Genomic DNA, 24,933 nt, shown 5'->3' with positions numbered 1-24,933 from the left:
TGTAGTACCTTACATCATATAAGTAAAGTAAACGATATATCATTTTAAAATTGCACATCTTGTTATATACACTACTGTGGCTGTCCTATGTCTGTCCAGGATTTCAAATCACCTGTAGCTTGCAAACCGTTTTTGGTACACAAATACTACGTGACCTCTACTGTACGCTTTCGGGGTGATGATTGACCTCCAAGGTTATTCCTCTTTTTATTTTTATTTTATTTTATTGTAGAATCAACTCTCGGCAGCAGCCAGCAGGGTGGCCGTATGGCACATGTGTATGAGCGCCATTCTCATTCCCTACCACCTTCACCGTCACTTCCCCTACCTCTTCATATCTTAAATCATTCTTGAGGCAGATTGAAGACTTAAGTGAAAAATTAAGGAAAATGTACTAAGTTATTGCAACACAAACACTGAATTAATCAGTTTTAATGCAAAAAGATGCAGACGAAAGAAGAGAGGAAGCGGGCCGCTAGGGTGGAGAAAAGAAGAACTGCTCAGGAAGCAGCAAGCACGTCAACCTCTGAGCAAATGAATGCTAAACGTACATAGAGAGTATGAAAACTATGAATGCTCAAATCAAGTGTATTCACTGCACGTTATCATGCAGTGGGCCGCTACTGGTAATAAAATAAAAAACAGTAATGCACTAGTGACAGACACCTAGTGCTTAAGAGTGTTGCCCTTAAATGAACAGCAGTTAATAAAACTGGCATGTGGATAAAAATAATTGCAGACCCTGGTATTAATATGGTAAATGTGAAAAAGTTTTAAAAAAAACCTAATTTTAACCTATAGAAAAACAACAAATGCAACGTAAGAGTTTCCAGTCTTGTACTGATTAATGTTACCATAATTTAGAAGTTGGATACTAAAATCAGGCTGCAACTCTAGCCAGACCCACTGGTAGCCAATTAGGCTCAATTGTCAAAGCTAGAGTGAACCAGAAGTGTATTTGTAATGTAGGCTTTAGTAAAGATACCGTTAAAAATGAGTATTGAATGATTTTTTTAAATGTTGCAGTTGCTACTTACCAATTTTTTGATACTTTTGACAATTGTAGTACACGTATCTTGTTCTGTCCACAATGTACCAGCTAGTGTGTTCTCCTTCCCTCATGTCAAACTGGTGCTGGCTATGTATGTACACTGACACAACACTGCTGCTGTCAGACACTTGACACATTTTATGTTGGCTGCGTATTTTGTATTCCAAGTGAGAAAGCATTGCATGTGAGGTGGCACATTGTGGACCTTTTAAAGTTTATTTTAACAGTGCTGAAAGACAGGTTTCATTGTAAAACTGTATTTGTTATTTGGTACGTTTGATTTGTTTAATTGCTATTTACATTACTGTTCAAATATAAAGAAAAAACTTATTTTGATCTCAAGTTTAAAAAAGACTCCATATAAATTAAGTGAGAAGTACTTCATTTTAGACATTTTTAGATTTGTAGACCTATACCGTTATATATACCATTGCCACCCAAAATGTTGGAAATATCTTGATATATGAGTTTGCTTATTTCGTTCCCCCTCCAAATTCCTTTGCTGGTTTTATTCTTTTTAGTCTTTGTTTGTTTTTTTTAATGTGTTTTTCTGATTTATGTTGCAATTTCTGTATGTGAATACTTATTGTTAAGTTATTTTGTATTCTGTTAATTTTGTTAATGTTTGTTTTTATGTTTTTTCGGTTATTTTGCATTTCAGCTTTGATCTTTAAATTATCATTGTCCTTTATTTTTTTCTTTGTCTTTTATATATTGAACCTAAGGGGCTGGGGCCCCCTGACACTGCAGCTGTGATAGCGATTTTAGTCCCACATAAGGCTTGTGCTGCTACAACACCTTTGTGTAGACATTAGTTTCCAGCTATTGTTGTTTGCCTCCCATTTTTGGATTCTCACTGTGTTCTGGTCTTTTTCTCAAGTAATTGTTATTATTAATTAATTAATTATTATTAATTATTTAAGATAATTATTTTTTATCTGTGAGTCCCCTCTTCCATTTATGCGTTTGGACCCTTTTGGTCCATATATTCCATAAGCCTTCTTCTAGTGTTTTAAGATCAGGCCTAGTTTATGTTTCTAGGCCTCACTGGCATTTTGAGACCTGTTTTTGAGTTTGAAGCCTTTTCTGAGTTTAATGAGCCCAGCAATCACAGCACCCATAACGATTTAGCTATATTTAGCTAGTTTGTTGTCTTCCGAAATTAACCCAAAAACTGGTGAAGGACAAACAAACTGTAATTGCCTTTACTACACTATTGTCACGTAGACTTATCCTGCTCAACTGGAAGAATCCTAACTCTCCTCTTTTAAGCCAGTGGGTAACTGATGTTTTATCCTATTTGAAATTGGAAAAAATCTTTATTTCTCAGAGGATCTCTTCAGAACTTTAACTTTTTCAAAACCTTTTAGGATCTAATCAATAACATTTTAGATTAAGCTCTTAAAGCACTGAGGAAGAAAATTCTCTTCCCATTTCTTTTTCTTCTTCATTTATTTTTATCCGCTTATTAAACTCATCAATTTACTTATTTTTACTAGCTTTAAGTTTTACTCTGTTGGCCATGCTCTCTTTCTCAGGGATGGGGATTGATTTGTTTTCAATTCTATTTTTGTAAAAATGTATCTATTTGTATGAAATGATTACAATAAAATCAATACATTTTTTAAAATAAATAAATAAATTAACCCATTCACAAACTGCTATCACAAAAAGCGATTAACATCACTTATCATATGCAGGCATGCAGTGCTTGTTTGACTGGTGCAAAAAAGCTATGTATTTTTTATGTTTTAACCTTCCTTCACAAAATCACCAACAGTACTAGCACTACTGTGAGGTAAAGCATAGCAAATCTCAAAATACATTTGAGGTATTTTATCATTTTATACTTCTATTTCAAGCTATTCTAACTGATTTTTTTCAGCACTTTATAGTTTTATTCATTAAATAGTTATGGCATGTTGTGGTATTTTTCTTGTTGTTTGTAGCAGGTTTCACAGTATCGGATTTGTCATAAAACAAAGCAGTCCATTTGATAAATGAGAGTGTTTACATTCAGTTCTATTCATTTCAGTTTATTTTTGTATACTGCTTTTCACTAAATGCAGGAGCAGAGTAGAGCGCTGTTTACTTAGCATGTGAAGGTGGTTGAAAGAGAAGCAGGAAAAAAGCATGACATTACATGAAAGTGAATTGTGAAGACTTAATTTTTATATATAGGGTAATCATAGGTAAATTTTTAATAACATATATAATTTTGGGTACATTTCTTCCCTGCACTTGTTCTTTAAGGCGAGCAAACTGTGTAATTTCATGGGCACATATGTTTGTGCTTTGCTCCTAGTTATTCCAGATACTGCTTTAACTACTGTTTTTTCAACTGCTTCTTTATCTGTGCATGGGACTTTAAAATCTACTTTGTTACGATCTTGGTTTGTAAATCACTGGACTGAATTTGTCAATTTCATCTACAGAAAATCAGTTATTTTCAGGACTCTTAATCAATTTTATATTATAATGGAGGTTTCCATGTTGAGTTTAGCTCATTGCGAAATAAAGCCAGCAAGGTATGCATGCCTGTGTATGTTCTTCTATTTGTGTCCAGGTTCTTATCGACTGTATATTTGCCGCCCAGTAATAAAACTGGAAGTTAGGTAGAGCCATGCCGCCTTCTGCCTTTTGTCTTTGTAGGGTCGCTCTTTTGATGCGTGGATGTTTAGAATTCCAAATAAATGAGGTTATTGTTGAATCTAATTGCTTAAAGAACGATTTATTAATGTATATTGGTATGTTTTGAAATAAAAAGGAGCTTAGGAAGAATATTCATCTTAACAGTGTTAATTCTTCCAGCTAGTGTGAGATGAAGGGTTGACCATCTATGCAAGTCTTGTTTAATTTTTTCCATACAGACATAAATTTTGTTGATAAAGAGCTTTATGTTTACTTGTGATGTTTACCCCGAGGTATTTAAACTGTTCTGCAATGATAAAAGGAAGGGTGTCTAATCTAATATTATATGCTTGAATTCACCGGAAAGAGTACACTTTTATTCAGATTAATTCTGAGACCAGAGAGCTTTTGAAATTCTGTGAGTGCTGCTAAGACTGCAGGCACAGAATTTTCTGGGTCCGATATATACAGTACCATATCATCTGCATATAATGAGATTTTCTGTTCCAGTCCTTCTCTGCTAATCCCCTTTATCTGATCAGTATTTCGACTATGTATTGCCAGTGGTTCAATGGCAATTGCAAACAGCAGTGGTGACAAAGGGCATCCTTGTCTTGTGCCACGCTCTAGTTTAAAGTAGTCTGAGCAAATGTTATTGATGCAAACTGAAGCTTCTGGGTTAGTATACAGTAATTTAATCCATGCACAAATGTTCGGGCCAAACCCAAACTCTCCAAAATAGTAAAAGGTATTTCCATTCAATCATGTCAATGCTTTTTCTGCATCCAATGATAATAATATTTCTGGGGTGTTTGATTTAGTTGGTGAGTATATTACATTAAACAGGCGTCAAGATTTGAAGTTATTAATTAATTAATTATTATTAATTATTTAAGATAATTATTTTTATCTGTGAGTCCCCTCTTCCATTTATGCTTGGACCCTTTTGGTCCATATATTCCATAAGCCTTCTTCTAGTGTTTTAAGATCAGGCCTAGTTTATGTTTCTAGGCCTCACTGGCATTTTGAGACCTGTTTTTGAGTTTGAAGCCTTTTCTGAGTTTAATGAGCCCAGCAATCACAGCACCCATAACGATTTAGCTATATTTAGCTAGTTTGTTGTCTTCCGAAATTAACCCAAAAACTGGTGAAGGACAAACAAACTGTAATTGCCTTTACTACACTATTGTCACGTAGACTTATCCTGCTCAACTGGAAGAATCCTAACTCTCCTCTTTTAAGCCAGTGGGTAACTGATGTTTTATCCTATTTGAAATTGGAAAAAATCTTTATTTCTCAGAGGATCTCTTCAGAACTTTAACTTTTTCAAAACCTTTTAGGATCTAATCAATAACATTTTAGATTAAGCTCTTAAAGCACTGAGGAAGAAAATTCTCTTCCCATTTCTTTTTCTTCTTCATTTATTTTTATCCGCTTATTAAACTCATCAATTTACTTATTTTTACTAGCTTTAAGTTTTACTCTGTTGGCCATGCTCTCTTTCTCAGGGATGGGGATTGATTTGTTTTCAATTCTATTTTGTAAAATGTATCTATTTGTATGAAATGATTACAATAAAATCAATACATTTTTTAAAATAAATAAATAAATTAACCCATTCACAAACTGCTATCACAAAAAGCGATTAACATCACTTATCATATGCAGGCATGCAGTGCTTGTTTGACTGGTGCAAAAAGCTATGTATTTTTATGTTTTAACCTTCCTTCACAAAATCACCAACAGTACTAGCACTACTGTGAGGTAAAGCATAGCAAATCTCAAAATACATTTGAGGTATTTTATCATTTTATACTTCTATTTCAAGCTATTCTAACTGATTTTTTTCAGCACTTTATAGTTTTATTCATTAAATAGTTATGGCATGTTGTGGTATTTTTCTTGTTGTTTGTAGCAGGTTTCACAGTATCGGATTTGTCATAAAACAAAGCAGTCCATTTGATAAATGAGAGTGTTTACATTCAGTTCTATTCATTTCAGTTTATTTTTGTATACTGCTTTTCACTAAATGCAGGAGCAGAGTAGAGCGCTGTTTACTTAGCATGTGAAGGTGGTTGAAAGAGAAGCAGGAAAAAAGCATGACATTACATGAAAGTGAATTGTGAAGACTTAATTTTTATATATAGGGTAATCATAGGTAAATTTTTAATAACATATATAATTTTGGGTACATTTCTTCCCTGCACTTGTTCTTTAAGGCGAGCAAACTGTGTAATTTCATGGGCACATATGTTTGTGCTTTGCTCCTAGTTATTCCAGATACTGCTTTAACTACTGTTTTTTCAACTGCTTCTTTATCTGTGCATGGGACTTTAAAATCTACTTTGTTACGATCTTGGTTTGTAAATCACTGGACTGAATTTGTCAATTTCATCTACAGAAAATCAGTTATTTTCAGGACTCTTAATCAATTTTATATTATAATGGAGGTTTCCATGTTGAGTTTAGCTCATTGCGAAATAAAGCCAGCAAGGTATGCATCTCTGTAGAAACACAGAAAACATTTTGAATATAATGCTTTCAAAGTCCTTACCAAAGATATGATCAGTAAAGTATCTGAAACAGAAACTGTTTCAAAGAAAAATGTTTACTTCATTCTTGATCATCCACCCATCTATCCTTTTTTTAACCTGCTTATTTAGTTTAGAGTCATGGGGAGCTGGTGTCTGTTTCAGCAGCATCAGATGTGAGGTGGGAGTCAACCTTTGATGGGAGGTTGATAGCCCATCAGAGAATACACTAATACAAACAACTTAACTCACACTGTACTAATTTATATCCACTAATTAACCTAACTTGTACTTCTTTGGAAGTGATAGAAAACTAGAGTACATGGGGGAAACACATGCATATACAGAGAGGAAATGCTAACTCCAAATAATGATTTAATCCCTGAATTCTATAGCTGTGAAGCAGCAGCACTATGGGTTACACCATTGTTTGGTATTTACCAATTACATTATAATAAAGGGCAACGATTTAAGACATTATACTTTCATAACTTACAAGTGTAAAATATACACATTTTCATCTCCATCAAGCTTGAATTTTTATAGCAATAAGAATGATTACCAAGGAAGTTTTTAAAGCTTGTAATTCAAGAATGATTAAAGGTAAGTTTTAGATTAAAGAATTTTATTCAGTTCACATAACCAATTCATCTTTACATGACATCATTAACAGTATGTGGCTTTACAAGGCTACAGCAAAACAAAATCAAAAACATTACTGGTAATTTGAAAAGCTTAAATAATCAACAAGTACATTTACTTTGCATTCCAAGCCTGAAATTGTTACATTTCCTTTTCCCTGAAAAAAGATTTAATTCTTTTACATTGAATAAGAATGATTCTAGCTGGAGTGATAAATATTAACCATATACAAAAAGGATTGCTACATCCAATGAGCTGCAGCTACTCCAGTTTCTGTTAGGTTAATCTTAGTTCAACTTTGTAATTTACATTTACATTTTTGACTTGCACACTAATGCCAGCTTTTTGTGCCTAACAGCGTTTTTTCACAGAAGATCACCTGATGATTCACAGGCACAAACATGAAATGACTTTGAAGTTTTCCTCGATAAAAAATGATAATATATTATCAGGTAAGAAAATTATCATAAGTTTGCTTTGATGATTTAGTGTGGCTAATAAAAGGAATATTTTTGGGGAAAGTTTTAATTTACCCACTGAGCGACTTTGTTATTATTATTCATTTTGTTGGTATTTTTTATTATTGTTGCTCAAAATATATTGTTATCTGGATATCTGGTACAAAAGAGATGTCTGCCTTGTAAAATAGAATTGTATTTCAAGCCCTATTACTTGTGTTATCAATCATTTCTTATTATTTTAAGGTTTTTACTTTCTTGACAGTATCTCAATAAAAAGTAGTTTTTGCTTTACTTATACCTGTATGTGCTTCTGCAGTTATGTCAATTAACATTAAGAAGTGGTAAAAATATTATTCTGAATAGTCTGAATACTAGTTTGCTTATATCATGTGATCCTACTAGTTGTAGGTTCTTGTGGAATTTTTGATTGTTAGATAATTTGGTTTCACCCGGCTTGTTAAAATCAAACTTGCATTGACTCCACAAAGCATTATAAAATTTTTGAATAACTCTTGAGAACGGTCATTACTTTTCGTAAGTCTGCCTGAAAATTTCAACATTTCCTTTTTGTCTTATAACACTATCATCTCCCACTAGATATCATTCTGCTTTTGTCTACCCGATCTTTTATCTAACTTTCATTAAAACTGGCTTTGGTTTGTCTTTGTAACACAGAAATGCGAACTGTGCCTTATTATTGTACAATGTATTAATATCCCATTTATTTTAATTAGTTAGAGTGTGTTCCATAATAATTTATTATGGTTGAGTGGTACTATAACCATTTAAAATGCTGGGGATATTGCATCACAATTTTTAATAAATACGTTTAACAATGGACATATTCTACCAATAAAAAATATTAATATTTCTCAGTTATTGTGGGAAAAGCACCAGTGAAATATGTACAGCATGAAGGTTTTATGCACATGTAGCAACAGGTATTTCCTCTGTTATACCAGGTTCATATATTTAGTTAAACTGAAAACAGCAATAAATGATTATGCATTTGAAAATTACATTTTTGCTTACTATTTTCAAATGAAAGTCATGCAACATCTTTAAGAGCAGATAATATTTTTTTCTCATTCAAAAATTGTTTATAATTTAATATTTGTATCAGTGACAACACAACATAATTTGTGATATTTAACAGTGAAGCTATATTGGATTAAAACTCATACTTAGCATTAAATAGTCCTACTGGTTACTTTGGTGGAAACAAAATTTCAAGAGCAAGCACTTTTAAAAAGTCGTTTTACATACCCAAAACAAAAGTTACATATTGTTATCATTTCTGACTCATGGATCATTTGCCTTGGATTTGAATTCCACACCTAGTTGTCTGTGTAGAGTCTGCACATTATTCCCATGTCTATGTACATTTTTCCTCAGGTTTTCTGGTCTTATTCTCACATCCTCCATAGACATGTTTGTTTATTTGACAGTCCTACAATGTTTCCATATGCATCTCTTCACAAGTGGGCTATATGATGAACTGGCTCAGTGTCCAGAATCATGATCCAGCTCCTATACCCCTGAATTGGATTAAGTGAGTTTGACAATGCATGTATGTACATTATTTATCACCTACATAAATACTCAAAGTAAAAGTGAATTTCAGTTTCCATTTACCACATAATTGTAGATTAATGCAAGGGAGCGTAAAGTTTCAGTGTTTTCAAATGTGTTATAAAACAGCATATTGATTATAGCTCAGGTATAGTTTTCAGGTGCTTTACTAATTGTTGCAAACAAACAACTGATATTTTAATTTTTTATCTTTTTAAAAGTATAAAACACGTCCAAAACCTTTTTGCTTCTGACAGTAACTAAAAAAACTTAAGATAAAAGCAAATGCTAAATTTTGACTGGAACTAAATAATAGCACAGACTCAAGTAGACTGGTTTCTGTTGACCTTCACAGGTTAGAATTGATGGATCATTGAGGTTGATGAGCAACTTTACAAGATGCATGTAACATATAAGGTTATTTTTCATGGGTTTCCCAAAACCCTTTTAATCAGCCCTTTCACAAAAGACTGAAAAGTACTATTTTGTTAATCTTGCCTCTGAAGCATCATAATTTGTTGGAAAAACAAAAGGTTGACCTGCCTCGCAGTAAAGAGACGTGGGTTTGCTTCCCGGGTCCTCCCTGCATGGAGTTTGCATGTTCTCCCCGTGTCTGCGTGGGTTTCCTCTGGGTGCTCTGGTTTCCTCACACAGTCCAAAGACATGCAGGTTAGGTTCAGTGGTGATCCTAAAATGTCCCTAGTGTGTGCTTGGTGTGTGGGTGTGCTCTGCGACGGGCGCCCAGGGATTTGTTCCTGCCTTGTGCCCTGTACTGGCTGGGATTGTCTCCAGCAGACCCCCGTGACCCTGTGTTAGGATATAGTGGGTTGGACAATGACTGACTCACTGACAATAGATTGATAATGCTTTCCTTATATGGTGTTATTTATGGTCCTTTGCTGGGATTAAATAGAGTTGTGAAAAATAATTTAAAATATTAAACATTACATCATAATTTAATAACCAAACAAGAAAACAAAATCAAACACCTGTTGTTTCTAAAGCCGATGGCACATTACACAGCTACTAGTCAGGGGATGTCAGACTTGTCAGCAGATTAGTAGGAGGTTTTCAGCACAGTTTCACATTTCCAGGAGCTCATCCCTTTTTTGACAACCAGTAATGTGCTTCCTGACGGTCCCCTTTTTTGTTTTTTCATTCTGTTGTGAGATGTAAAAAACAAGACATCAGACAGACAAGTCTCTCTTCTGTTTTAAGTTCCAAAATACTCAAATTTCTTATTCCTCTTAGCTGCATTATATGTGTTGTTGTTCTGATTAAGCATGTGCTGGTCCTTAACTCTCATACATTCAAAATTCACACTATGACTTTAGACAAAACTAAGCCTGTTTCAGTTTGTCGAGGTGAGTTGCAGACTGGTTGGACTGAGGTGCTGGGTATGTCAAACATCACATCTCGCAGTTATGGGAGAAGTCCATGACTGCCTCCAACTCACCAATATTACAGTATGTTAGTGAGGTCTGTGATTGAAAATTGTTGGAAAGATTGTGTAATGTGACAGGGTCTTAAGGAGTGTGGCAACCATTTCCAATCAATTAAAAGCAAAAGTGGAATAAGGCAATAAAGACAGTAAGTGCTTGTACAACAGACAGTGTTTCTATATCTTTCTATCAGACACATAAACACCACTTAAATATCCTGATGGTAATGTGTAATTTGTTTTTGTTTGTTTTTGATTGATTTAATCTGAACTTTTTCCACAGTCTTTAAATGAAGTAAATACATTTCAGTGTGTCTCTCTCCTTTGGACTTCACAGTGTGTTTATTTCTCAAATATATATTCAGTGCATCAGGAAAGGTTTCACAGAGCATCACTTTTTCCATATTTTGTTATGTTACAGCCTTATTCCAAAATGGATTAAATAAATTTTTTTACTCAGAATTCTCCACACAACACCCCATAATGACAACATGAAAAAAGTTTACTTGTGGGTTGTGCAAATTTATTAAAAATAAAAAAACTGAGAAATCACATGTATTAAATCCCAAGGATTTAAATGAAATACCATGTGAATATTGGGTTCATACAAACATAAAATTCAATAAATATTCTATTCAGTAGACATTCTTTGCTACAGCTGTTCAATCATTCCCTAAACTGTGTTAACCCCCACCTCTTGATCTTCCCTTTCTTTTGTTTCCACATCCCTCCATAGCCAATTACAGTACAGAATACAGAAAACATTTCATACAGAGTAAAGCTAACTACAACCTTATAGCACTATATGTTCTTAAAAACATTAAAAACAGAAATATTATCAGTGTAATTACTATAATAGCTATAATTTAACTTAAGAATGTGCCCCTAAAATATACAAATGCATTAATTAGATTATATCATTTTTATGATGAAATGCAATTATAAATTTTAGTATTCCAAATATTTTGAGAACTGACATGATTTGAGTTTAATGTGCCTTGTGGGATGATTGCCTGCTATTTCTGTTGGTGGAGAAAGTAGCCAGTTTAAGAAGCACTTGGCAATTAATGAGTGGTTTGGGAAACACAAAGATTACAAAGAATTTAATGTGCTACTTTAGTTAAGATGAGTTTCAGGAAACCCACATAAATCAACAATTGATGTCAAGAATATGTTTACAATGTTTTTAGTCCTATTAGGAAACTCACCCTTGAATTTCATTGATAACGAGATTTTCCATTTTCTGGATAGTTCACGTTATCTGTGAAGAAAAGTATTAACATTGAAGGATAAAGAAAAATTTAGGATATGATTAACCAAATTTTTATTTTTTATTTTTATATGTTTATTTAGGCACAGTGGTGCAGTGGTAGCGCTGCTGCCTCGCAGTTAGGAGACCCGGGTTTGCTTCCCGGGTCCTCCCTGTGTGGAGTTTGCATGTTCTCCCCGTGTTTGCGTGGGTTTCCTCCCACAGTCCAAAGACATGCAGGTTAGGTGCATTGGCGATCCTAAATTGTCCCTAGTGTGTGGGTGTGTGTGTGTGTGTGTTTGTGCCCTGCGGTGGGCTGGCGCCCTCCCCTGGGTATGTTTCCTGCCTTGCGCCGTGTGTTGGCTGGGATTGGCTCCAGCAGACCCCCGTGACCCTGTAGTTAGGATATAGCAGGTTGGATAATAGATGAATGGATGTTTATTTAGTACATGTTTATTCAGCTGAATTATTTCAGTTACTACAAACTCATAGAAGTTTATATTCTCCAAAAATGTTATTAATCCTAATTTTCATTGTTCCTTTCTTTGTTAACAGCCAGCCATATTTTTACCTGAGTTACACACGTGGACAAAATTGTTGGTACCCTTCAGTCAATGAAAGAAAAACTCAAAATGGTCACAGAAATAACTTTAATCTGACAAAAGTAATAATAAATAAAAATTCTATGAAATTTAACCAATGAAAGTCAGACATTGATTTTCAACCATGCTTCAACAGAATTAATAAAAAAAAAAACTCATGAAACAGGCCTGGACAAAAATGATGGTACCCCTAGAAAAGACTGAAAATGATGTGACCAAAGGGACATGTTAATCCAAGGCGTGTCCACTAATTAGCATCACAGGTGTCTACAATCTTGTAATCAGTCAGTGGACCTATATATAGGGCTCCAGGTAGTCTCTGTGTTGTTTGGTGACATGGTGTGTACCACACTCAAGATGGACCAGAGGAAGCGAAGGAAAGAGTTGTCTCAGGAGATTAGAAAGAAAATTATAGACAAGCATGTCAAAGGTAAAGGCTATAAGACCATCTCGAAGCAGCTTGATGTTCCTGTGACTACAGTTGCACATATTATTCAGAAATTTAAGATCCATGGGACTGTAGCCAACCTCCCTGGACGTGGCCGCAGGAGGAAAATTGATGACAAATCAAAGAGACGGATATATGAATGGTAACAAAAGAGCCCAGAAAAACTTCTAAAGAGATCCAAGGTGAACTTCAAGCTCAAGGAACATCAGTGTCAGATCGCACCATCCGTCGTTGTTTGAGCCAAAGTGGACTTCATGGGAGCGACCAAGGAGGACACCATTGTTGAAAACAAATCATAAAAAAGCCAGACTGGAATTTGCCAAACTACATGTGGACAAGCCACAAAGATTCTGGGAGAATGTCCTATGGACAGATGAGACAAAAATTGAACTTTTTGCCAAGGCACATCAGCTCTATGTTCACAGATGGAAAAATGAAGCATATCAAGAAAAGAACACTGTCCCTTCTGTGAAACATGGAGGAGGCTCTGTTATGTTCTGGGGCTGCTTTGCTGCATCTGGCACAGGGTCTCTTGAATCTGTGCAGGGTACAATGAAATCTCAAGACTATCAAGGGATTCTAGAGAGAAATGTGCTGGCCAGTGTCAGAAAGCTTGGTCTCAGTCACAGGTCATGGGTCTTGCAACAGGACAATGACCCAAAACACACAGCTAAAAACACCCAAGAATGGCTAAGAGGAAAACATTGGACTATTCTAAAGTGGCCTTCTATGAGCCCTGACCTCAATCCTATTGAGCATCTTTGGAAAGAGCTGAAACATGCCGTCTGGGTAAGGCACCCTTCAAACCTAAACCACTGGAGCAGTTTGCTCATGAGGAGTGGGCCAAATACCTGCTGAGAAGTGCAGAAGTCTCATTGACAGTTACAGGAATCGTTTGATTGCAGTGATTGCCTCAAAAGGTTGTGCAACAAAATATTAAGTTAGGGGTACCATCATTTTTGTCCAGGCCTGTTTCATGAGTTTATTTTTTTAAATAATTCTGTTGAAGCATGGTTGAAAATCAATGTCTGACTTTCATTGGTTAAAATTCATAGAATTTTTATTTATTATTTCTTTTGTCAGATTAAAGTTATTTCTGTGACCATTGTGAGTTTTTCTTTCATTGACTTAAGGGTACCAACAATTTTGTCCACGTGTGTATCACTTACCATGGCTTTGATTACATTTCAATCATTATTTTGGCTGTATTATTGCTTATTTATCTTGATATTTCTGCTTATGTATGAGGATTTTGTATAGTAACTGTATGTACTTTTCTGTCCAAGTGTTATGTATCTGAAATTGCATAAATTGAGTCTATTTTGGGTGTAATGCATAATGTAAAAAAGCCAACTAAATTCTGTTTAATTCTTTTAACAGTTAATTCTGTTTATCCTCCCTTAAGTCGCTGGTGGGACAGCATGCAAAGTCTGATCATATTGAGATGATTGCTGTTTTCACATTTGACTGTTCCAAAAAGTGTGGGTTTGCAGTCCATCTCAGATTCCCGTAGGAATATTTTAATTATCCTTATAGCTAATAACTATACCCCACCACTTGAACCTGTGAATATTAGAAAAATTAATCTCAACAAACTGTAGTAAAAATACAAAAGTATTTCTAAAGACTTCCAAATTAAGAAGCAAAGCCAAATTGCTAATATTACAAGACTTTCTAATTTACAATAATTGAAAGGCATTTCAGAATAAATAATTGAAGCTAATCCAAGCTGACAGTTGTGAGACTTTAAAAGTACACTTACAGGTAACACATGAAATAAATATATAGTCAACAGGACTAAACACACAACTCTTGCTCTCATAGTAATAAAAACTTACAAATATTATGATTCAAATTAAAAAAAAAGTTAATTCAATAACTGAATCCCAAAATACTGTGTTAAAATAATCAATTAAGAAAAGAAAAATAAAGGGTTTTAAACCAGCCCACAATGTGTTTGAAGGAAAAAACAGCTACTCCCTAAATTGAAAAACAGTGCAGAAGCTGGGTTGAACAAAGCTATTGCTTAAACAAACAGCCAAGCCAAAGGATGATATGCTAATAATAAAGTCAACCACGGAAGTAACCAGTTAATCCAGCACTTTAACAGAGGTCTAATGGTTATAAGAGCTAATGCTTGAGCAAATGCATTAAAATTCTGTTCCCCTTTAATGACAGGAGTCAGTTTTTTGCAACATAGTTGCGTCTAGGTGACTGCTGTAGAGCAGATCCTCCATTACACTTCCTACTTAAGTGGCATGCAAAGTTCCAACCAAAATGCAAAGTAAGGAAAGGAGGATACTACCATGGATAAGGTCCTAACCAAATCATGCATGCAACTTACACTAAATTATTTTCTAAAGAAAAAGTTGTACTTTAAAGCTGCATTCAGGAAAATCTAGACATTGGCTCAGAATTGTTTAACTCATTGCAGGCTAACTAGTACTATTTAGTAGATGCCTTTATTGAAAGCGACTTGCAAAAATTTAGATACATAACATGCATTTTAATCATGAGCAGGAAAGTATGAAATTAACAATTAATAAAGAATGTTTAAATGAATACATATAAACAAACTTTGGCACTGCTGCCAATCACAAGGCTGGGTGATAACTAACAGACTTAAAATAGTTAATGGTTAATATGGACAGCTGTAGATCTTCATAAGGGGAAGAGAAACAAAGTAAAGCAAGAAGGTGTGTGAAAAAGTCTGCCTTTAAGTATGTCCAAACATCAATGTGCTGGATACATTTTAGATGGTGAAGGGGAGATCATTTTTATGACCTAAGAAACAGTGTACTTTTACATCATGTCTCAAAAGGGAAAGGGTGGCTAGTAGACAGGCTGCAGGAGATTTTTTTAGAGTTACCTATGGAGAGACCAGTGGCTGAAAGATGATGTGGCATCAGGATGATGTGACTAGAGCTTTCCAAACTAAGATATTGTAAAGCCAAAAGCTTCAGAGTAGTTTCTTTATGTTGTCAGGGAAAGTAATAAGACATAAAAGTTTGCAAAATTTACACCACTCAAACTATACCTTTCTTACAATTTTGGGTGGAAAAAAAGGAAAATACCCATTTAAAAAAGACTTACTTTTTGGCTCTTTGCATTTTACTTTGCTGATGGTTTTTTTTTGGATTAGCTGAGTTATCCATTTAGACTGGTTGAAATCTAATCAATGTAGACCTCATGTTTTTAGTTGTTACATGGGTTGTCCATTTGGTCTAGTATAATAATATGCAACCCATCCTTTTCCCTCTAGGTGTCTTTTTCCTCTTCAGACAGAGCCTCTGTTTTTCGTCACTTGTTGAACTTAGTACGCCCTGCGGTGGACTGGTGCCCTGCCCGGGGTTTGTTTCCTGCCTTGCACCCTGTGTTGGCTGAGATTGGCTACAGCAGACCCCCGTGACCCTGTAGTTGGGATATAGCGGGTTGGATAATGGATGGAAGAACTGACCACTCTTATAGTCTTACGTTTTTTGCTGGGAAAATGTAGTGATGGTCGCTATCTCATTGGCCTGATTTACCGATTCTAGCTTGGTCATGTTGGGTCTTTGACTTCTTAACATGTATGTGGATTTATTGTAATTTTCACTCATCCATTGGCCACTGTGTAAAGTTATCAGTCAATAATATTACAGCCAGAAATCTAATTAATTTGTCCCAAGCAGGGACAAGAAAGTCGCTACCATGCTGCTGTTGCCAGTATATAACATCGGACAATAGAATAGGCAGATAAGACCATTTTATTTTTTTTATATTTTTTATTTTTAGACCCTTCTTCCACATGTTTTGCCTATATTTAAAGTTTTCTTGCAACCAGATAGACACACAAATACACAGACACTTGTCTTTTATTAATATGGACAAGCTGATTTCTTTCTGTCTGGCAGTTGCTCTCTGTTAGACATATTCAGCGTTGAGGTTTACATTGCATCATCTGTTGGAATGAATTTTGTAATGCATTACATTTTGTATCTGTCCTATTTTTAATTAAACATGTAGGTTTTTACTGTTTGAAAAAATGCATTTTGACATAAGGCTGCACACCTTTATCTTCTGTTCTTTGCAGTAGATAAAAATGTACAAAAGAAAAACATACACCTGCTTCACTTTAAAGATTCATTTTTCCTCTGGGCCGTATCAAATTAATTCTAATCTTCCTTTGAAATTTCAAATTTGTTGCCTGTTGTATAAAGGAAGCCTTGGGCAAATTTTTGTATACAGGTTTAGTGTCAAGTTAAATACAGATATGAATTAGGATCTTAAGATGAGCCCTGTAAATGTTTCTGAAGGGACATTGTAGGCATTTCATTTTATGTTTTTCTTTTGCTAGTTTATTTCAAGAAGAGCATACCTCATCCTTCTCCAAAAAGCCTGATTAATTTTACATTTTAATTTTATTTTTGGGAGGGAGCCTTTTTGGCACAGTTGTTAATGCTGATGTGTCTTAGCTGCCAGAATATGAGTTGAGGTGTATAGGTTTTCCCTATATCTGTACTAGATTCAGTACTCTAGTGTCTCTTATATATCCCAATGACATGCATGTTAGGTTAATTTGTGATTCGAAATTGGCCAGAGACTGATTGGGTATGAATGTACCATCTTTGGGCTCCTTCTTTCACCACTGCGACTTCTGGATATTGTTAGCATTTACTTGTATTGGTATAGACTCTGGAATCAAATAAACCTAATACTGTAGTTGGATAAAGTAGGTACAGTGGTGTTAGCAAGTTTTTTTAATCCTTTAGAATTTTCTCTATTTCTGCATAAATATCATGTAAAATGTGATCAGATTTTTACCTGAGTCCTAAAACTAAATAAAAAGAACCCAAATAAATAAATGGCATGAAGCTATTATACTTTATCATTTAATTATTGTGGGAAATGATCCAATGATACACATTGGTATGTGAAAAATATGTGAGCTATAAAGATTATCCGTTCATTTGAAGAGGACGTTAGAGTCAGATGTTTTAATCAATTGGGTGACAGTCAGGTATGAGTTTGGGATGCCCTGTCATATTTAAAGAACATAATTCTGGGTCTAAACTATCAAAGTCTTATCTCACCACAAGGGTTTTTGAAAGCATGTCATGCTTTGGGCAAAGAAGAATTCTGAGGACCTCAGAAAAAGATGTTGATGCTCACCAGGCTGGTAAAAATGGTTGCAAAACCATTTCTAATGCGTTTACATTCCACCAGATTACTGGCAGGTAGATCATGTAGAAATGGTGTTAGTTCAACACCGTTGTTACCCTCCACGGGAGTGGTTGACTAAGAAAGATCACTCCAATCCCACTTGTATTCCAAAAGATCACAAAGAACACCAGGGTAAATGTCTAAGGATCTAAAGACCTTTCTTGCTTTGACTAATATCATTATTCATGAGTTCACCATTAGGAGTACAATGAATAACAATAGTGTACATGGCGGTGTTGCAAAGTGAAAACCACTACTCTCCAAGAAGAACATTGATGCCTGTCTAAGGTATGCTAAACACAATATAGATAAGCCAGAAGGCAACTGGAAGAATGTTTTGTGGATGGATGAATTCAAAATGAAACCTTTTAGGTTAAATGAGAAGTTATGTTATGTTTGGTGAAAAGCAAACACTGTATTCCAGCAGGAGAACCTAATCCAATCTGTGAAAATGGTGGTAGCAATTAATGATGCTCCAATCAGGTGTTTAAGGTCTAAAGAATTCTAAAGAAGACTCCAAAGTTTTGCTTTCTTTCTTTCTCAATATATTCATTTTACAATGTAAATACAGGATCTGTTATCTTATTTCTTATTCCATTTGAAATATTCAGTAATTTTTGTTATACCTACACAATATGACTCAGATTTATAATTAGGGCAGAGAAACATATGTTAATAGTAGAGGACCTGCAAAACAGAATAATCAAAATGTTAAATTTTTAAGCCATTTAAATGTGCATTATTTATTAAACAGATACTATTTGTGATAGCAGAGGTTTTTTTTGCTACGGTGGTACAAAACTAATGATTCACTTACAGATATGCCTTTGTTGCAATGTACACTGGTGAACTTTATATTGTAATGCTAATAGCATTAATTTAGTCCTACAGTTATTACAAGTTTTTCCTAGATAAGCATGTCTCATTTTGTCCTTCTAACAAAACAGTTGAACTCTTTTGCATATGGTGTATTAGCACTTCCTGGAATTACCCCAATTACTGTGCATCTCCGTACATTTTAAAAGCTACATTCCATTAGGGATCACAGAGATGCTAAAGCTGATTTTGACAGCTACAGGCCCTGTGCAAGTTTAAACATAGACACACAAGTCTAAATGCAATTATAACAGTCCAAGCAGGAGCCATGCATTCACAGCTTTCCACTACCACAATCACATTTTCTGCTTACTTATTTTAATATTTAATTGTGAGTTTCAACAAAGAATAAGTCGGTTTCAGCAGGTGCTGAGGTGTCACCTGTTTCAGGGCTGCACTTGGGTCCTAACCTGGGGTCCTGAGTTGGTTTTGGTTTGTCATGTGGTGGGTGCGGCAATGCTCTGTATCAGCGTGTGCTCCTAACCTCTCTCTCTCTCTCTCTCTCTCTCTCTCTCTCTCTCTCTATATATATATATATATATATATATATATATATATATATATATATATATATATATGTAGCTCTGCTACAGTTGCTTATGTGTATGTGTTATGGTTAAAATGTAGCAGTTGCTCAAGATCACACAGTAAGCCAGTGACCTTGATGGGATGCTTGCAAAATACCTTTGCCACCTGCAAGAAAACATTCTGCAACATGTGCGGTCAGAAACAGTCTGATCATGGAGATGCCACTAAAGTTTACTATTTATGTCAAACAAAACTCAACTGACTTCCAAATACAACAATGATGCTGTAAGAGGCATCTTTAAATACACTGTTCATCATAATTTTCCACGGATAGGCATATGGCAAATGCCATCCCAACCAAATACACACATGTAAATAGAAAAAAAGAAAATATACTTTCAGTATGCTGAAAGACACAATTCATGGACAATGCTGTGTAAGAATAGCACCACTTGGTTTGATAAATACAGGTTTCTACTTATTCCTGGTAAAAGGATGGCCAGGATATGTGAATAGCCCAGTGTTTGTTATTGATCCTGCCCAGTGCTAATAACAAACTTCAGCATAATGGTGTAGGGTATCTATCTATCTATCTATCTATGATTTTTGCACATTTTTTTCAACCAGATCAGTTATGATTTGTGCACGTTATTTTCAATCAGATCAGTTATACATATGCATAATATATGCACACTGTGCAGGTTTTAAGGTTTACGTTTTTTGTTTAATCATGTTTAGATTATTAAACATGCCTAGTCTATAGACATATTGGTGACCATATAGACGGGCAAGAATTTTTAGAATGAGTAGTTGCAAGGGGGATACAGAATTCGTAATTTGATGTAACCTTTAAATTGACATCTTTTTTTCAGACCAAACACCCACGCCAACACGTTTTCTGAAGAACTGTGAAGAAGTAGGACTTTTCAATGATCTGGACTGCTCAATAGAACAAGAATTTAGGAAGGCTCAGGAGGAAGAAGACAATAAAATGGTATGTCACTTCAAAGACATTTACTTTTGAAGTAGTTTAGTTTAAATCCTTACAAAACTGCCCTTAAAATTTTCATTGTTTTTGTGTGTGTCCAGGTGGTGAAATGTTTAATGTTGCATTACTTTCCCTTAAACAAATGTCCTAGGTACAAATGCTGTACTATGCCTAGTCTTTATCTGTGTGGAATTTTCATATTCTCTTTCTCTCTGTATGGGTTTTAGATTACTGCTGACATTCCTAAAAATGTGTGCAAATGTGTGCAAATCATTCATAACAGTAATCTATAAATAAACAATACATTTAAATGAATATAAATAGAAATACCTTAGATTTGTAAGGTGTAAAAATCAGTAGCAAGGTTATGTACTTATGTATGGATGTTAAATGCAACAGATAGGTTTGAATGAAGAACAACAGAAAACTGCAAAAATAATGTTTTTACCTTTGACCCTGCACAAGTAGCTAATAATTAGAATTTCTTGGAATGAAAATTCTAAACCAGTATGAATGATGCTTCATGTAGAAGAGTGACTATAATTTATTTTTGAAAATGCTTAAGTAAATGATAATGACAGAAACAAGTTACATGTTAAGACAGATCACATTGTGAATGCTCTCAGCCGGTAGAATATATAATTTTGTTGCCTGCAAGTACAAATATATATATTTATTTATTTAGGCTGCACTCCTAATGATTCTAAACTATTACATAGAAAACACTTATTCCATTGAAAAAGTCCATCACTGAAGTTAAGCATTATACTCATTTTTAAAATGTTATGCCTAGATATGTTTGTCAATTTGAAAAAAATAAATAAAAACCAGAATTTTTCTTTTTGCATTCAGATTGTAACAACAGTAAATGTGCACATATTAAAGTATAGTAGTTACATTTTGGAGTTTTTGACCACTTTTGTCTGATTAAGAGTGTTTGACATGGTCTAATTTTTTGTTCCAGTAACATATATATGGCGTAGTATTTCTGTTATTTCAGTTCTACAGAAAGATTACATAACATATGAATACTGTTGTGTACAATAATTAATATGCACGCCAAATACAGAATAAAGAAAATACCTCGATAAGCAGGTGCAAATCAATTAATTCCTTTGTAATCGCTTGACCAGAAAGTTAACACACAACATGTGACCCCAGCAAATCAAGGAAAATGAAACATCAGATTCTTCTCTTGCTCATTAACCTAAATGGTTGCAGGTGTTCACTGTGCTGAGCATTAAGTATCCAAAATATTTGTAATGCTTGCCTGTCAACTCTAGCTGCTTAGACACACTGGATAGTAATGAATTACATACATTTTACAATGTACACTGCACAATATCCAGGATGTTAATTGCTACATTTTTTCTTTACTTCATTTTTTTGTAAAGAGAATATTTTTGTGGATATATATTTAAAAAATGTTGCCTGCTCTAATCTCCATACCCACCAGACCTTTAGAGAGTGTTAGACTTACTAATTATTCTATGTGTGCTTAACTAACACAAACGGCTTTAATGATCCAACATTGTAATCTTTCTGGGCCATCCAAACTCATCCATCAGTGTTCTGACTTCAGAGGGCCAAAGTGTATTCTGGTATCTTTATGTCCAGTGCAGTTATCAGTTTGGATTATGATTCTGTCAGTCACATGGTATTTTGTTATTGTAGGGTCCTAGGGTGACCCTATTCCCCTTTATACTAGTATGTAGACCTTAAAAGAATGGCCAAAATCCTTACCACACTGCTGATGTAGTTCAATACTTTTCCCATTGTTGCATCTTTTACATCTGTAACCCTTGACAATTAGATATACCATATATGCTCACGTATAAGTCGGGTCTTGAAACCCGAAAAATTGGTCATAAAATGAGACCCCGATTTATACACCCATTCAAAAATGCGACACTTAAATTTTTTTTTTTTTAAACATTTTCTTGCCTCCTCCAATGTCACATCAGTTTCTCAGACGCATCGAATTTTGTTGCAGCAGCACAGTTACCAATTTCTTTTGCTACTTCAACGACGTTAAATTTAAAACCAGCCTCATATTTTCTTCTGATCGATGCTCTTACAATAAAGGTGCATGAGGGTGTGAGATACAACAAACACAAAACAGTGTAATCATCGCTTCGGAATACTTCAGGTATTACCGTGTGGTCACATAGGCACAATACATGGAAATAAAAAAGGCATTATGCTCCATGGTTACTCTTTCAGGTGGGCATTAGTATATCATAATCTCTTGGACCTATAGTGTGAGTTTTACACATTCGACTTTTACAACCAATATTATAAAATACCAGAAATTATATGGCAAAATCAAGTCCCAACTTATCCGCGAGTATATACAATAGTTCAAGAACAGGCAGGAGAAAAAGAAGTTACACATGTATTCATATATTATAGATAATGCTTTAAACTACAAATATTATAACTAGGGCCATTAACAAAAAAACAAATGGAATATGGCTTTGTAAACCACACAACCTGATAGTACTAGTTACACTTAATTCTTTCCTTAGCCAACTCATCATCTGCATAGGGCGAGGCAGCATGGCCTGTTTGAATATGGTCACCAAGAGAGATGATCCTCTCAGGGTGGAAAATGGCATAAAGCAAGCCTCCTGTTATTGTAACTCTTTAGCCCTTGCCTACCCAACAAAATAACTCAAGCACAACTCCCTTAGTTTAGCTTTGTCATAATTTTCTCCAATTTCATAGGAATAAGGAAGTGTACTTTCAAACAAAGAAGGTAAAGTTGTAAACTGGCCCAGGTTGTGCTTTTCTTATCAATGAAATACTGTGGGCGGCATGGTGGCGCAGTGGGTAGCGCTGCTGCCTCTCAGTTAGGACACTTGGGTTCACTTCCCAGGTCCTCTCTGCATGGAGTTTGCATGTTCCTCCTATGTCTGTGTGGGTTTCCTCTGGGTGCTCCGGTTTCCTCCCACAGTCCAAAGACATTCAGGTTAGGTGCATTGGCGATCCGAAATTGTCCCTAGTGTGTGCTTGATGCCCTGCCCAGGGTTTGTTTCCTGCCTTGTGTTGACTGGGATTAGTTCCAGCAGACCGCCGTGACCCTGTAGTTAGGATATAGCGGGATGAATAATGGTTGGATGGATGAAACACTGGGAATGCAATTGGTTTATCCAGCTTCCTTGCACTGAAAATTGGATAGCTAGACGATTTTTTACACATTTACATTGTTAGACATTAATATTAAAAAACATTATCAATATCATATATGTTATATATTATATAATATATATAATGTTATATATTTATTATTCTTCATTACATGTGACACACATCCATATTCACATTTGACTGATTTCGAGTCAATAATCAATGACATGTTTGAGATGTAAGGATAAAATGAAGTACCTGGAGAAACTCCACTCTGCACAGACACATAGGGAAAAGTTACTGAACTCCATACAGACATTGGCTGGCCCATTAATCAATCACCGGAGCTGGCAGCTGCTTGGGCGCCAGTCTATCTCAGGTTTCTATCTAACTTAAAACAGAATGTCTTTGGACTGTGGGAGAAATCATGAATACCCATAGAAAACCACATTGTTTACAAAGGGCAAGTGTTAAAAAAGAATTTCATTTGGAAGAATTTAAAGAAACAAGCTAAAATCTACTTAATTTTAACACAAGGAGATTATGTTGACTTTACTCAAATAATGCTGTGGCCAAACTTTAAGATCTGCGAGACATCTACTTAAATTATTACACCATAGCATCACCACTCATTTTGTTGTATGATAAAGCTATCATTATCAAACTTGGTTAATTATGTAGATATTACTGTGAGCCTATTCTGGCAATTTTGGATGCAAAGCAAGAACCCACTTTGGACATCTTGGGGTACATGGGAGGAAAATCCTAATGGGCAGTGACCAAGTGTGGAATCTCAAGATGCTAATTCTGTCAGGCAGAAGATCTAACCACTGTATCAGTGTACTACCATAACAAAAAAATCCCTAAGCATAAATTATTAGGTATACCGGTATATAAAGGTATGAACTGTAAAAGTAAAAGATGTAAATACAGGTGCCAAAAATGTGTTTACATTGTATTGCTGAGGTGGCAATGATAGATTGGCAATCTAGCTGTTTGAAGAACATTACTTCTATTCTGTTCTGTGTATTGTATTTACCTCATTTTTTGATGCGGATTACATGCCCAATCTACCTGGAAATGGGTTTGTCGTTGAATTGCCCTTTCCAAAATTTCTTCCATTTTAGTTTTCCTAGTTTTATTTGGGAGGTTTTGGTCGGGGAGCTGTCAAAAAACAAGGCCTGTTAAAGTCCATTGAGGCACTCCTTTTGTGGTCTTAGGCTATACAAGAAATAAATTGCTGTTGTTATTGTTATTTGAATAGAAATTCTATGCTTTGATCAAGTTCTCTATGAGTACTGTCTCTGCCTTGGCTCACTACTGTTAGCAGTTTTTAACTACCTGACATTCTGAATCAATGATTTTAACAAAAAACAGTGATCATAAATTATTTTTGTTGTCAATATTTTTATCCTAAATATACTGTATATGTGCAGCTAAAAACAGCTTTCTTGCACCTTTGTGCATGTTTTTCCTTGACAGATCAACATTATAAATATTTAATAATATATGAGTACGCGATAATTTGAATGGTTCCAGCTGATGTACAGAATTAAACAAATAGAAGCAAATGTATGTTTTT

At 34.9% G+C, this 24,933-nt stretch overlaps 1 protein-coding gene across 2 annotated transcripts in view; it reads left to right on the top strand.

Annotated features, from left to right (window-relative positions):
* creb5b (cAMP responsive element binding protein 5b) overlaps window positions 1-24,933 on the top strand; it is a 367,885-nt gene that overhangs the window by 86,787 nt on the left and 256,165 nt on the right. For both annotated transcript variants that reach the window (XM_039736762.1, XM_039736764.1), the window contains 2 exons: window positions 7,214-7,307; window positions 20,107-20,228. In XM_039736762.1, the coding sequence (XP_039592696.1) occupies window positions 7,214-7,307; window positions 20,107-20,228 (216 nt within the window). The remainder of the gene's footprint in view (window positions 1-7,213; window positions 7,308-20,106; window positions 20,229-24,933) is intronic.

This window comes from Polypterus senegalus, chromosome 15 (genome assembly GCF_016835505.1).
Source record: "Polypterus senegalus isolate Bchr_013 chromosome 15, ASM1683550v1, whole genome shotgun sequence".
Taxonomy (NCBI): Eukaryota; Metazoa; Chordata; class Cladistia; order Polypteriformes; family Polypteridae; genus Polypterus; species Polypterus senegalus.
Note: the sequence above shows the minus strand (reverse complement) of the source record. Positions and strands in the feature narration are given on the sequence as shown.